General features: G+C 30.6%; 1 protein-coding gene across 1 annotated transcript; it reads left to right on the top strand.

Annotated features, from left to right (window-relative positions):
• Positions 1 to 5,302: 5,302 nt before the first annotated feature.
• LOC119669495 (delta-1-pyrroline-5-carboxylate synthase) lies at positions 5,303 to 13,546 on the top strand. The gene is made up of 12 exons (XM_038079399.1): positions 5,303 to 5,401; positions 7,207 to 7,377; positions 7,460 to 7,603; positions 7,658 to 7,765; positions 7,818 to 7,985; positions 8,053 to 8,241; positions 8,637 to 8,829; positions 8,950 to 9,191; positions 12,210 to 12,467; positions 12,530 to 12,755; positions 12,807 to 13,085; positions 13,151 to 13,546. Exons 1-12 carry the CDS (start codon positions 5,303 to 5,305, stop codon positions 13,414 to 13,416), a joined length of 2,343 nt encoding a protein of 780 aa, XP_037935327.1. The 3' UTR covers positions 13,417 to 13,546.
• The last annotated feature ends 215 nt before the right edge of the window (positions 13,547 to 13,761 follow it).

Genomic DNA, 13,761 nt, shown 5'->3' with positions numbered 1-13,761 from the left:
TGTCATATTCACTGTCGTTGACCTATATCAGTTTAAAGAATTTGAATTTGGATTATACTGAATTGGTTGAAGAAAGTTTTTGAAAGTACTGTTGTTTCAATTAATATTAGTGCGTTATTATTATTATTATATATTAAAACGTTTTTGTTATTTTTAGATTTTGTCAAATTTACTTTGACTTTACAATATTATTTGAAATAGTGAAATTGATGAAATTTTTAAGTTAAGTAATTAACTGACGTACTGGTAAGTTTTCTTTGTTTAACATATCATCGAATGTTTTGTATTAACTTATTATTAAGTAACTGGGTTTAGTGTTGTAACTGGTGATGTTGCTGGATGCTTTTCGGAGCAGTTTGTGTATAATGTGCTCTATTAGTTGATATGGAAGAAGAGAGTATTTGGCGCAGTTTTGTGTGGTTATATATTGCTTTGCAGTGTTTCCTAAGCATTAACATGCCTTGCATTATATAAGATTTGAAAAGTATTTTTTTTTTTTTTTTTATATATAAATTTATTTTATTTGATTAAATAAATTTTATAAGAGTAACTAGCTAACAATATAATAAGCTAACAAACAATTTTAATTAACAATTATAAAGAATTTAGTCAGAAATCACGCAAGTTCATTTATCACGCATTTCGGACAGGTTGCGACCAAAGATCACAAGGTTTTAGACGCTTAAGGCGACGTGTTGGCTCTATTGACGTCAGTTCGTTAGCTTCATCATTCGGATGAGAGTACAGTCGCTGCAGGTGAATTCTTGCATTTCGCTGTATTTCTTCCACCACCGTATTTATCCCTAGATCACGATGCAGATCAGAGTTCCTTACGTACCATGGTGCATTTGCCACACCCCTTAATATAAAGTTTTGGAATTTTTGTATGGTTTCAACATGTGTGCTGCTAGCGCATCCCCAGAGCTGAATACCATATGTCCAAATTGGTTTCAATATTTGTTTGTAAATTAAAAGCATGTTATGAAGTGACAGTTTCGACTTCTTTCCAATAAGCCATTTGATTGATCTGTATTTTATATTCAGTTCATCTCTCTTTTTTTTTACATGTTCATTCCATCTCAGCTTTGCATTTGAAAAGTATTGCAAAACTTTTACTTTATATCACGGCTATTTAAAGCACGGCCTACGGGCCACATGCGGGCAGCGGGTAATATGTTTGCACGCCCGCCACATGTTTGTAATTTACCACTATTACTCTAATTTTCCCTTGATATATTTTGGTAAAATTATATTACTTTATTTTTATGGTTTTCCATAAAAAATGAATTCAAATGAATGAACTAATATAATTAAATTTAACATTATCGTGTTTTCATTTTCTCCAAAAAAACAATGGATGTATTTACTTGTTTCTGCGGTCCTCCAATCTGCACAGTGAGTTATATTGGCTCACGGTCGAGCCAAGCTCTGCTTAATATTACGAGATACCGAAGTTTTCCAATATATGATATAAATCAAATGTTAGCATTATGTGTCTATTTGGTTGCAATAAGATTACCGCTGCGTTTTTGGTATTTGTATACTCCAATAAGTATTTGTTCTTTTAGTTCAATTAGAATTTTTTCTTCTAAAGCTTCGTTAAGGTAGGAAGTGAAGATAGTTTCTAAGGTGCTTCTAAGATTGCTTAGAATTGCTGTATTTCATTGATCAAACTCTATACAGCTTAGTTGCTGGAAAGTGTTGTGTTAAAATGCAAGCAGACTACAGAAAAAGAACGACTCACTATCCAATGAGCTACATTCTTCAGGCCATATTATTCATTTTGTACACCAACAAACGTGGGATAAAATTTGTGCCTGTAGAAGCTGTTGTTGTTTGTGATTAACTGGTTGATCAGATTTAAAATCAGACTTTTCTTATAAATATTTTTTGTGATGTATTTTAGTCAATGTATTGATATTTTCTAAAATTTCATCAACTATATAACTGGAAATTTATTTTGAACTTTTTGCCATTCGACTTTTTCCTCGTTAAATCAATTGATTTATTTATACTGAGCTTATTTAAATAAATAAAATTCTTTGTATGGTAGATTATTCTTATTAAAGGCCTTATTAATGAGCAAAACTGTGTTAATGAGGCACTGTGAACGTGCTGTAAAATACACTAATACACACTATATGAATGATCGTTTCAAAAATGCACTACTTTCGTGAAAAAACACTTACGAGAATATCAAAGATTTTACATTATATATTGAAAACGATATACCATTTCAGTGTTTTGCATAAGACGCTCTTATTTTAAGTGTATTGTTTCTGCTTGTGTTCATGAAAAATTTTTTGATATGTGTGGGATATTATGATAGTACTATGATAGTGTACTATATATTTTCATTAACTCTAAAAAATACATTTTTTAAATACCACACTAACATTACCGAGTCACTAATAGAAATTTTTAAAAGAAACTTTGTAAAATGCAGTATTGTAATGACATAATCCGCAGTGCAACGCCAAGGGTCGTTACAATAAAATTTGTAGGTAAAGAACGGATTTTATTTTAAAAATAAAAATAGTCGTTAATTATACTATATTTAAATTTATTTACTGTATATATTTTATATTAACATTATAATTTGAATCCAAAAACTACCCTACTGAATAAGTTCGATAAAATAAAAGGATTTAACTGTTGCCGGGATTATTAGAGACAGTGCTCGCCTTTGATAAAACTCTACTAAACTCTAGATCGCTTGGCCTTTCATACTTATAAATTTAACTTCAATAAGCTGGGTTTGTTCTATTAAGCTTCAATACGTTAGTTGGATTCCAGAAAAACAATATATCGTCAAAAAACTGATTGCAACGATAAAGCTTCAAGAAGATTGTTTGATTGTTAGGAAACTATACAGTAAAAACAAGCTGGTCACTATGACATAGCTTCAATAATCTGTATTAATTCTAAGACAACTAGAGAGCTTAAGCGAGGTAAGACTAGTTTAGGCGATCTCAGATATCAGACTGTAAAAGATTCTTTGTTGAAATCGCATTCCAGTGATCCGAGTGTGAAACATGAAGAACTTGGCATTTCAATATTCAAATTTATTTTATTTAGTCAGTTATGGACAATGATGGGTATTTAAAAAAGATTAAGACTCTTTAAGAGTATTTAGAGTACTGAATATAGAGTTACTATATCCGCGATTGAACAGTGGATCACATCTGTCCTGGTTCAGCATCAAACTTGTGCATTTTCATCTTCATGATTTGTTTGCCTTACAGGTATTTCGTTGTATCTCGTAATTCATTGTTCCATCTGCGAATATTGCACTCGGTTCATTTGCTTAAAATTCAGAAATTAAAAATTTTATGTATTTGACAATTTTCAAAAATATAGTATGTATGATACTAGTATGTAGATAAAGTGCTGTTGCTTATAAAATTGAAACTCTGCTTCGGCTTGGACTACCTTCATATTAGAAGGCAGTAGAGATTATGTATGCGTTGGATCTAAAGTTATTGGGGTTGGAACAAAATATTAGTGATCATATATGAAATAATAAGTTCGATTGCTTATATGTTTAAACTGATATTTATTTCCCTTTGGCACCTTTTTGGAATTTGTGATTCTTTCAACAGAGGCACAATACATGCCTTTATATTTCAATAATTAAAATTAAACTTTTAAAAATAAGAAAATCACAAAATGATTTAATTTTATGGGATATGATTTATGGTTGTGCTTTCTGCTTCATTTCCAAGATTTCAGTTCAAATAAAAAGTTTTGATATGATTTTGAAATTTACTTAAAAATTATTCGATTTGGATCACTGTGCCGTGGAATTTTTTGCTTGCTGTGTAGTTGAGTTTTTAATTAAACACTCAATAAACATTCTGTTGTCGTAGTAGTACAAATTATTTAACTTACACTAAAAATTTATATCGTTAACTTTTATTTTACATCGTGTATTTATAAGTAAGTTATATTTTGATCAAGCTTATTTTATTGTTAGTGTTCCTCCAAATTTTTAAAATTGTTATAAGAGTACCACAACAGAAAAATGTTGAGAATTACTGATTTAGTCTATGCTGATGATATTTGTTATGTACTTTGAATGGAACAAATTTCATGTTGGGACTACTTGCAAAGTACACCGATAATAGAAGTCTAAAAAGTAATGACAAGAAAAAATATAAAATGTATGTGGAAACCACATAACAGCGTCGGTCATTGTAGGAAAAGATGGCATTTCAGAAACTATCACCAATGTTGACAATTTTGTTATCTCGATAGCATAGTAATAATGAAAGGACAAACGGATAACGAACTTTCATGCCGTATCAGAAATAACATTCTTAATACAGCTATCAAAATAATTATGCTCGGTAGTTTAGATGTACTGGAAGTACATACGCCCTTCTGAAATATTTTATAACAAAGTATGACATCACTATGACCGTATCTAGAGAAAGAAATGATCAGGAATATTCGTAAAGAAAAAAGAAATGTCGCGAAGATGTTTCTTAAATGAAACCCGCGAGTATCTCGTTGAACTGTTATCAACAATTTTGATCTTGAAAAGAGATTATAGGTACGAGTCTTAAGAAATCAGTATGGATAAATTAAGCAGGAAAGTAATAACATAGCCTTGTTGTACATACAATTTGAATTAAAATCAAAATTCCAGTAAAAGAGAGTTTACTGCAACTCTTGGTTTACAATATAAGTAAAGAGGAGTATTAAAAAATTCGATTTTGAATTTTTAATGTCTTTAACTAGCTCCTGAAATATACGTAAAAAACTGGAAACGCTGTTAAAAGTGTCTACGCTTATTCAATTGAAAATAAGGTGTCCAGCAACACTACTTTTCCATATATAACAACAGATAGATATTTTTACAGATTGTATTTTTATGTAGGGTTTGAAATGCTTTATTTAGTCAGGCAGTAGCAAGCAAATAAATTGTTGACCTACTTGATATAAAAAAAAAAATATTAAAACGACTGATAATAAATATGTTTACAATTTGTAAGTTTATTTTTGATTGATAACGCGTCTAGCTCATATTATCAAAAACAATACATTTACAACCAATCATACTATACGAATAATTTACAACTGCACGAAGTTGAGCTTCATTATCGAGAGATAATGCCTGTGCTCAAATATTATTTGGTAGACGATTCAATTTAAAAGATATAGCTAGTTCGCTTAGAGGTGATTGACAGTTAAGACATAATAATCGGCGTCTTGAATTGTTTTTCAAGCTAAACATTGTATATATTTTCGTCGATTTAAAAATTTAATAAATAAGCAGTGAACTAAAGATAAATAAAATATGTTTTTAAAAAAAACTTTTGGGGTTGTGAATGTGCTTGAAAATCGTTGCTCTCTAAAATTTTGGAGAGCTGTGAGTGGGGAAGGACCAAGACAGCCTGTAAGAATATTATAAATGTACTTTTTTGTGTAAATTCTATGTATTAACGCAGACGAATGTGTAACTGTGCTAAGTGTTTAGCACTGCAGCTAAACAAACTCATTTAAAAAATTAAACGAAATGCTACAAATTATCGAATAATATAAGTTAATTAAAATAAGAAAATGTTATTTTGTTATATATAAGAAATGTTTGACGTGAAAATAGCGTATTCTGTATAAAATAACATCAACTGCTATTCCAATTTAAATGAAATGCATTTTGAAACGTTACTTCATAATTCAAATTTTATGATTCCCCAATACAAGTTTTACCGATTAGTGTCGTTTATTTTTTTCCATACCGATTAGAATTCCATTAGTAAAAAAATTTACCGCATTAAACCAGTTACTTGACAGAACGCTTAATTTTTTCCCTTTGGACTTTATGCAATGATCGCTGAAGTATTTATATTATAAACAAATAATTCAAACAATAATTCAATAGGTTACTTCCATTCACAATTAACTGTGTTGATTGGTAAAATAAGTTACAAAAAAAGTGCTAATATTAAAAGATTTTTGAGGCATTTGCTTAAATACTGATCGTTTTGAAGATCTTGTCAGATTTTCCTGGTATATGACTATAAAAATATCCAGTTACACAAATTGTCTTCAAGATTATTCCAGAATGGCCAAAATTCTTAACTCGTTGAAACGTTCTTCAAAGATCGGCATAAATTTTGAAGATTTGGATTTTAAAGAGGTCCCGAAGAGGTCATCTGTTTCTGCTAGATAGATTTATGATGGCAACCATAATAAATGCAAAATGTCATTGTGTAATTTTGAATATTAAATCTTTATTTGAATTTGTTAAATGTATACAAAATATTTATATATATATGATATAATATTACTTATAGTTTTACGGAGTTGTATCCCTAATAATTTTTAGCGGAGAGAAGTAACGGCTCCGTAACGATAAGTTTTATAGACACTTAAGTAACAATTAAAAACTGATTAAATAATATTGTAGCTTATCACCACAATAAAAATTTTATTAATTTCTGTGTTGTTCATTATTGCTTCGGATATGTTCATTATTTAAATTGATCACGTTTTAAATTAAATTAAATTACTTCATTATTAACTATATAAATTTGATATGTTAAGCTAATAAAAAACGTCTGTTTTAAAAATAACATAACTCACTGCTTTAATAGGTAATCGCAATTCACTTACAATTGATAATTTTACTTAGACGTTTTAAGATACATAAATATATAAGAAAGTGCCATTGAAAGTGCCATTGAAAGTGCCATTTAGTTTTCGTCGTACATAAGTGTAGGAGAAATCTTAAATCAGCTGACACAAACGATAAGCAATTGTATTATATTTTGGCGTACGAAATATTTGCTGATCGGATTAAACTAGTGTTGTTTGTGTTTTTATGTTGTTTTGCCTTGTGTGAACTCTGCTGCAACTAATCATTTTTTCTGCGTACCGTCATTTTTATTTTCTACGTCTATGACAACTAATTTTAAAATTTATTTATTTATAAAATTATAAAAGTTAATCAATAGAACAAATACAACTATTCACTAATGGCTTCCATATTGTCTGGAGACTAAATCCATTTTATATTTATTATAATTCATATTGTAGTCAATTCATTATATATTTCGTTAACCAGCAAAATCTGTTTGGAATAGTTATATAGTTTATATCTTTGATCTCTGCTAACAATAGTTGCACACCATTTGGCATAATTGGTTTTAGATAAGTTTTAAAAAATTTGTGAAAGTAATTATTTCATCATTTTGAAAGGTTATTTTACCGGAAAAACGTCAAGTGATCGATCGAAGTCAGCCCACTTTTACTGAAAGAAGTCAGTTGAAATATGCAAGAAGATTGGTTGTGAAACTAGGAAGTGCAGTTATAACTCGAGAAGATAATCATGGGCTTGCACTCGGACGTTTGGCTTCAATTGTGGAACAGGTTAGTTAATGTTTGTAATATAATTGTCACATACGAAAGCTATTGTAACAATCATTGTATAATGAAGTCTTTTTGTTAAAAGGTTGCTGAATGTCATTTAGAGGGTCGGGAGGTTATGATTGTGACAAGTGGTGCAGTTGCATTTGGAAAACAAAAATTAGCTCAAGAACTTCTCATGTCATTATCAATGCGTGAAACTCTCTCACCTAAAGATCCAAATAGATCGGTAAATACCTTTTTAAGCTATGCACACTTTTACAAAATTTTTTATTGACTGCAGGACGAAGGAATGTTTTTAGAGCCTCGAGCTGCTGCTGCAGTAGGTCAATCAGGACTTATGTCACTTTATGATGCAATGTTTGCACAATATGGCGTAAAAATAGCACAGGTATGAATGTCAATATTTAGTTCTGAAATTCACTGAATAAATTTTATCGCAGGTTCTCGTAACTAAACCTGACTTCTACAACGAAGAAACGCGTAATAATTTATTTTGTACACTGTCCGAATTAATTAGTTTAAATATAGTACCAATAATAAATACAAATGATGCCGTGTCACCTCCAATGTTTATTGTAGATGATGATCTTCCAGCAGGTTCCAAAAAGGTAAACAATTGTCACAATTATAGACGAAAGATAATTTTATATTTACTACACTTCGTGTGTCATAAAGGGTATAGCGATAAAGGATAATGACAGTTTATCTGCGATGCTTGCAGCCGAAGTACAAGCTGATTTACTCATTCTTATGTCGGATGTAGATGGTATTTATAATAAGCCCCCATGGCAAGATGGAGCTAAGCTGATGCATACGTATACATTAAATGATAGTCGTACTATTGAATTTGGTAAAAAATCGAAGGTAAATTTGTGTTATTTATTTTTAATATTATACTAAATAAATTATATATTTAATAATTTTTTAATTGACATAAAAATAAAACTTGTACTGAAAAAAGTAATTGTAGTAATTTGATACATCATGACATATTGAAAATTTTGCATGGTCTTTTGGTGCAATTGCATTGCAATATTGCGATTCAGATCCCGAATTCTTTTATAGGCTTTTCACAATTTTATAAGAATAGCATGTCAAATTTTAGAGTTTGGAATATTTTTGTTAATATAGTTTATATTATCGTTACAAATGTATTGCTTCAAATTGTTGAAGCAATGTGTTTCAATTTAACTTAAGAAATCTCCTCGCACAATTTAAAAATTGCGATTTTAATCAAGGATGAATGAACTCTAATTTAGGTTGGTACAGGCGGCATGGATTCCAAGGTTAAAGCAGCAACTTGGGCTTTAGATAGAGGTGTAAGCGTGGTAATATGCAACGGCATGCAGGAAAAGGCTATAAAAACCATTATTGGTGGAAGAAAAGTTGGAACTTTTTTTACGGAGTCAACAGAAGTTTCTGCTACGCCTGTAGATGTTCTTGCGGAAAATGGTGAGCACATTTATTTTATATAAAACCAATCTTAAAAAATTAAAGTAGCTTATAAAAAAAGTGTATAAAAATAAGTGTTTTATGTTTGCAACATATATACAAAATTTTGTTAAAAAACAGCTCGTATTGGTGGTCGTCAGATGCAGGCACTTACACCGGAGCAACGTGCAAGCGTCGTGAACACTTTAGCCGATTTGTTAACAGAAAAAGAAGACTTTATACTGAACGCTAACGCAAAGGATGTGATGGAAGCCCAACGCGTTGGATTGCCTAAGCCGATAATATCGCGATTAACTCTAACCTCCGCGAAATTACGAAACCTCTCGGTTGGACTTAAACAAATATCAGACGCTAGCCGTAAGGTATGAACTTTATTTAATTAAATATTTAATTTATTTATTTATTATAAGCAGTCAAAATAGGAGGTGTGATCAAGAACCGAATGGCAAAACGTATATTAGTGTGTTTCGCTATTAAACAAAAACATTCAAAGATTTAATGCTTTCACATCTTGTATATAAATCGGTTTTGCGATTTGAAAAACTGTCATGAAGTGAAATATGTCAGTGACTTTTTGAATTACCTGCGCAGTTACTTCAAATGCAACAGTGTTGCCGTCAGCTGTAATCTACCAGATTACAGTAACTGCGCGGAAAATTCAAAAAGTCACTGACTTATCAAACCACCCTCGTATTTGAAAGTATTAAAGTATTATTAAAGCAGCTATTCAATTTTATGTGATTTTTTCTTTAATTCTCTATTCTCGAAAAACAAACAATATTTGAACAATACTTACTCCATAAAAATTATGAATTTATAAAATTATATGTTCTCATGATCTTCTACTTATGAATAAGCAACTTAATAAAACATATCAAGGTTTAAAATATCTGACAAGAACTGGAATTATAAAAAAAATTAGAAAAATTTGAGCGATGAACTTAAAGTACAAGATTAGATTATTACACTTGCTACTCTCACTCTGCAATGACATGGGTTGGGAAAAAGCTAATGATTTTGCTTCAATTATAAATTGGATATATAATTGCAGTATTTTCGAGTAAATACGCTGCAACCTCATTCGACGTCAGGTCTTAAGGAAGTAAGTTTATTTGCATCCAAGTGGACTTTAGTATGTAAGGCCGCCACTTTAACTTAACAAACTTAACTTCATTTCTACTCAATTTATGCATGATTAAAGCATATTTAAATATCTGGCATTACACATTGAGATCGAGAGCAGGAGAGACATGTCCTCATTAAATTCATAACCGATAACCGATAAATTTTATATATAAATTTGGTTCTGGCATCAGGCAAATCAAAAGAAAATCAAAATTTGGTGTTGCGCTAATATTTGCTGAAAATTGTGGGTATTCTATTCAGTAATTGAAATATACTGTCGCATTTCTGGATCGGAAGTGAAAATGTCACTTTTTGTCCGATTCTTGATAATCACTCTGTAGATTTTTAAAAATTTTTTAAAATTTTTTAAAATTTTTTAAAATTTTTTCTTACTTAGCAACCAAAAATACTTTAGAAACCACTAAGTTTGGCCGTTAGCAAAAACCTTGTTGGTTAGCATTATCGAAGCTCTAAGATTACTCAAATAAAAGCATTTTAGTCTTATTTAGAACAATATTATCAGCTGAAAATGCACTGGGGAGGTATGGGTTGTAATGTATAATCAACAAATCTATTTCTAAGATTTATTTTAAGTAAGACAATTGCGCGCATTCAGAAATTCAAATTCACATTTTATTCACCCAAAAGAATTTATGTAAAGGTGCCCCTACCCTCCTCATACAATCGATGAATTTGTCGTAGTAATTAACTGTTAAAATTAAAAATGATCTTAGTTCGTTATAGTTTTATGGTGGTGTCATATTTTTTATTGTTGGTAATTTGTCCAAAAGTGGATAAATATCTTTGGGGTCTACAATTTAACATATTTATTTAATTTCATTTTGATAAAAATAATATTTATCCTAATTCAAGCTTAAATTGTATTCTGTAAGATGTTGTAAAACTAATTTTATTGATTTTGTGTTCTGATGTAATTTGTGATGACTTGATAACATCATCGAAATACGCTGTTGCCTTACTAATGTCATATAGTATTTTTATTATATGATTTTAAAGGCGTCTGGGGCGGATTAAATACCTGGGACCAATATATTAAATTACATAAATCCACTTTTATCAGTGCAATGACTCACAAATTGCTGATATTGTATCGTTGCACTTTTCGTTGACCAGCGGATAGCAAAAGCGTCGACCTAAAAACAAATAAAGTATATGAAGTCCTAGTCCTTAATAATTATTTTTATCATCACTTTAGATTTTAAATTATATTAAAGTTTAGTGTAAGAATTTAAAATAGTAAAAAGTCGCTAATATTTTACAAAATACTTAAAAATTTATCCGAACTGATGCCTTGGTTATTCATTAATGCGGTAACTTCGTAATGTTGCAATTTTACAAAAAAAATCACATAATATTTGATCACTTCATCCAATTACCGAGCACGTCTAAATATCTAAAATGTGGTCGAATAATTCTCAAATATTATGTTTCAATGGGTATTAGGAGGCTCTACCCCTGCGACTTTCGCTCGCCAACCCCTATAATAATCATACGAACTTTTTCATAATCAACAATATATATGTGCTTTAAACATTCTCTAGAAGAAACATTAAATATTTTTTAAGAACTTCAAAATTAGAGCAAAATTTGATGTCTCTTCTAGGGCATGTTAAAAGCACATGCGTATTGTTCAATACGAAAGAGTACGTGTGAATATAACGTTTGTTAGGGAGCTAAGCTCGTAGTTTTTAATATAATTGTATAAAAACTTTAATCTGCTTTTCATTCTCTTTCTCACTGTTTCAATATGCTTTTCTAAGGATCCTGTCATACAGACAGTTATGATCAGATCAAATGTGAAACTGTTGTCGTTTACAATGCAAATTCTAAAATTCAGAATGAGAGTAAGAGTGAAATTTTCGTTGTTCAAAACAGTGTTGCTCAGCAATAAATGTTAGAATTTGCTCCAATTAGGAATAAAAATATGGGTTTTTACATGACATATCTTCAAGCAATTTAGTGATTTAGTTTGTATAGGTTTCGAAGCAGCTTTTATTGATCAGTTTGTTACACGTCCATACTGTAATTAAATATAGTAACCATCTAAAAATTCCTCAAAAAATGTATCCTATCAGAAAAACATAAGATCCACACTACACAGTAACACCTTTGGACTAGTCAAATTCCATAGGAAATAATAAAAATGAATATATTTTTTAATATGGTATGTCTCTAGGTATTTAGCATGTTGCTCACTATTTCATTAATTACTTTAATATTTAATTTTATTGCAGAATGTTGGTCGTGTACTAAGGCGTACAAAACTGGCAGAAAACTTACATCTCACCCAAGTTACAGTTCCCATTGGTGTTTTATTAGTTATTTTCGAATCCCGTCCAGATTCATTACCTCAAGTTGCTGCGCTCGCCATTGCGTCAGCAAATGGTTTATTGCTTAAGGGAGGCAAGGAAGCCGCATTTAGTAACAAAGCTCTAATGGAGCTGGTTAAGCAATCCTTAGCTACAGTCGGTGCAGAAAATGCTGTGTCATTGGTAGTTTAACATATAAAAAACAATGAAAAGTTTGACCACTAATTAATTTTATGAAATCTAAGGTATCAACAAGAGAAGAAATAAGCGATTTATTATCTATGGAGGATCATATTGATTTAATTATTCCTCGTGGTTCATCAGAGTTGGTTCGAAGCATTCAACAACAATCAGTGCATATACCTGTATTAGGTCACGCTGAAGGAATATGTCATGTGTATATTGATAAAGATGCAGATTTAGAGAAAGCATTGAAAATTGTTAGGGATTCAAAGTGTGACTATCCTGCAGGTTAGTAAACAGAGAAAATATTTTTACATCTATTTTAATTATATTTTTTAGCTTGTAATGCTATGGAAACTCTTCTTATTCATGAAGATTTGATGAGTGGTAACGTATTTAACGAGGTCTGTAACATGCTTAAGAGAGAGGAAGTTCAAATATATGCTGGACCAAAGCTGAATGACAGATTAACATTTGGTCCACCACCTGCAAAGAGCCTTAAACATGAATATGGAGCGTTAGAGTGCTGTATAGAAATAGTAAAAAATCTTGGCGACGCCATTGACCACATTCACACATTTGGCAGTGGCCATACAGATGTTATTGTAACTGAAAATGGTAACATATCATCTATCACATCGTGACTTGATTTAATAAATTGATTTTGATTATTCATTTTTTAGAAGTGACAGCAAAACGATTTTTATCTGCAGTAGATAGTGCTTGCGTATTTCATAACGCCAGTTCGAGATTTGCTGACGGCTTTCGCTTTGGCCTGGGCGCAGAAGTAGGTATATCAACAGCTAGAATCCATGCTCGTGGACCAGTGGGCGTGGAGGGCCTTCTCACTACTAAATGGATACTTTGTGGTAAAGATCATGCAGTAGTTGATTTCGTAGAAGGTGGTCCAAAAACATGGCTTCATGAAGCAGAACCGGTTAATGAGTAATTTTATGTTGAACCACAAATTTATTATTTACATTTCTCTAAGTCAAAATGCTTTATTTTGTAGTAAACGTAAAATTCACATCCCGAAAGTACATATGAAAATTTTTAAAATATTAATAAACTTATGAAAAAATTACAAACGTAAAATTTTCAAAGTATTATAAAATACTAATATAAGAAAACGACTACAGTTGACTTACCTATAAATTCACTTAGTAAAGATGAAATTTTAAACAAAAAACTTTACATGATGAAGAAAAACTCATTTTTAATCAACCCATTGATCCTAGTCACAAGATCATGGTCACGGTGACCAAACCACGCGATTGAATTGCTTTAATTGCAT

Source organism: Teleopsis dalmanni, chromosome 1 (genome assembly GCF_002237135.1).
Source record: "Teleopsis dalmanni isolate 2A chromosome 1, ASM223713v2, whole genome shotgun sequence".
Classification (NCBI taxonomy): Eukaryota; Metazoa; Arthropoda; class Insecta; order Diptera; family Diopsidae; genus Teleopsis; species Teleopsis dalmanni.
The sequence above is the reverse complement of the archived record's forward strand: the minus strand, read 5'-3'. Positions and strand labels throughout refer to the sequence as shown.

Coding starts and splice junctions, on each gene's coding strand:
- LOC119669495 (XM_038079399.1), top strand. CDS start 5,303: ATGTTTTTAAAAAAAACTTTTGGGGTTGTGAATGTGCTTGAAAATCGT. Junction 5,402..7,206: donor GGGAAGGACCAAGACAGCCT/GTAAGAATATTA, acceptor TCATTTTGAAAG/GTTATTTTACCGGAAAAACG. Junction 7,766..7,817: donor ATGGCGTAAAAATAGCACAG/GTATGAATGTCA, acceptor ATTTTATCGCAG/GTTCTCGTAACTAAACCTGA.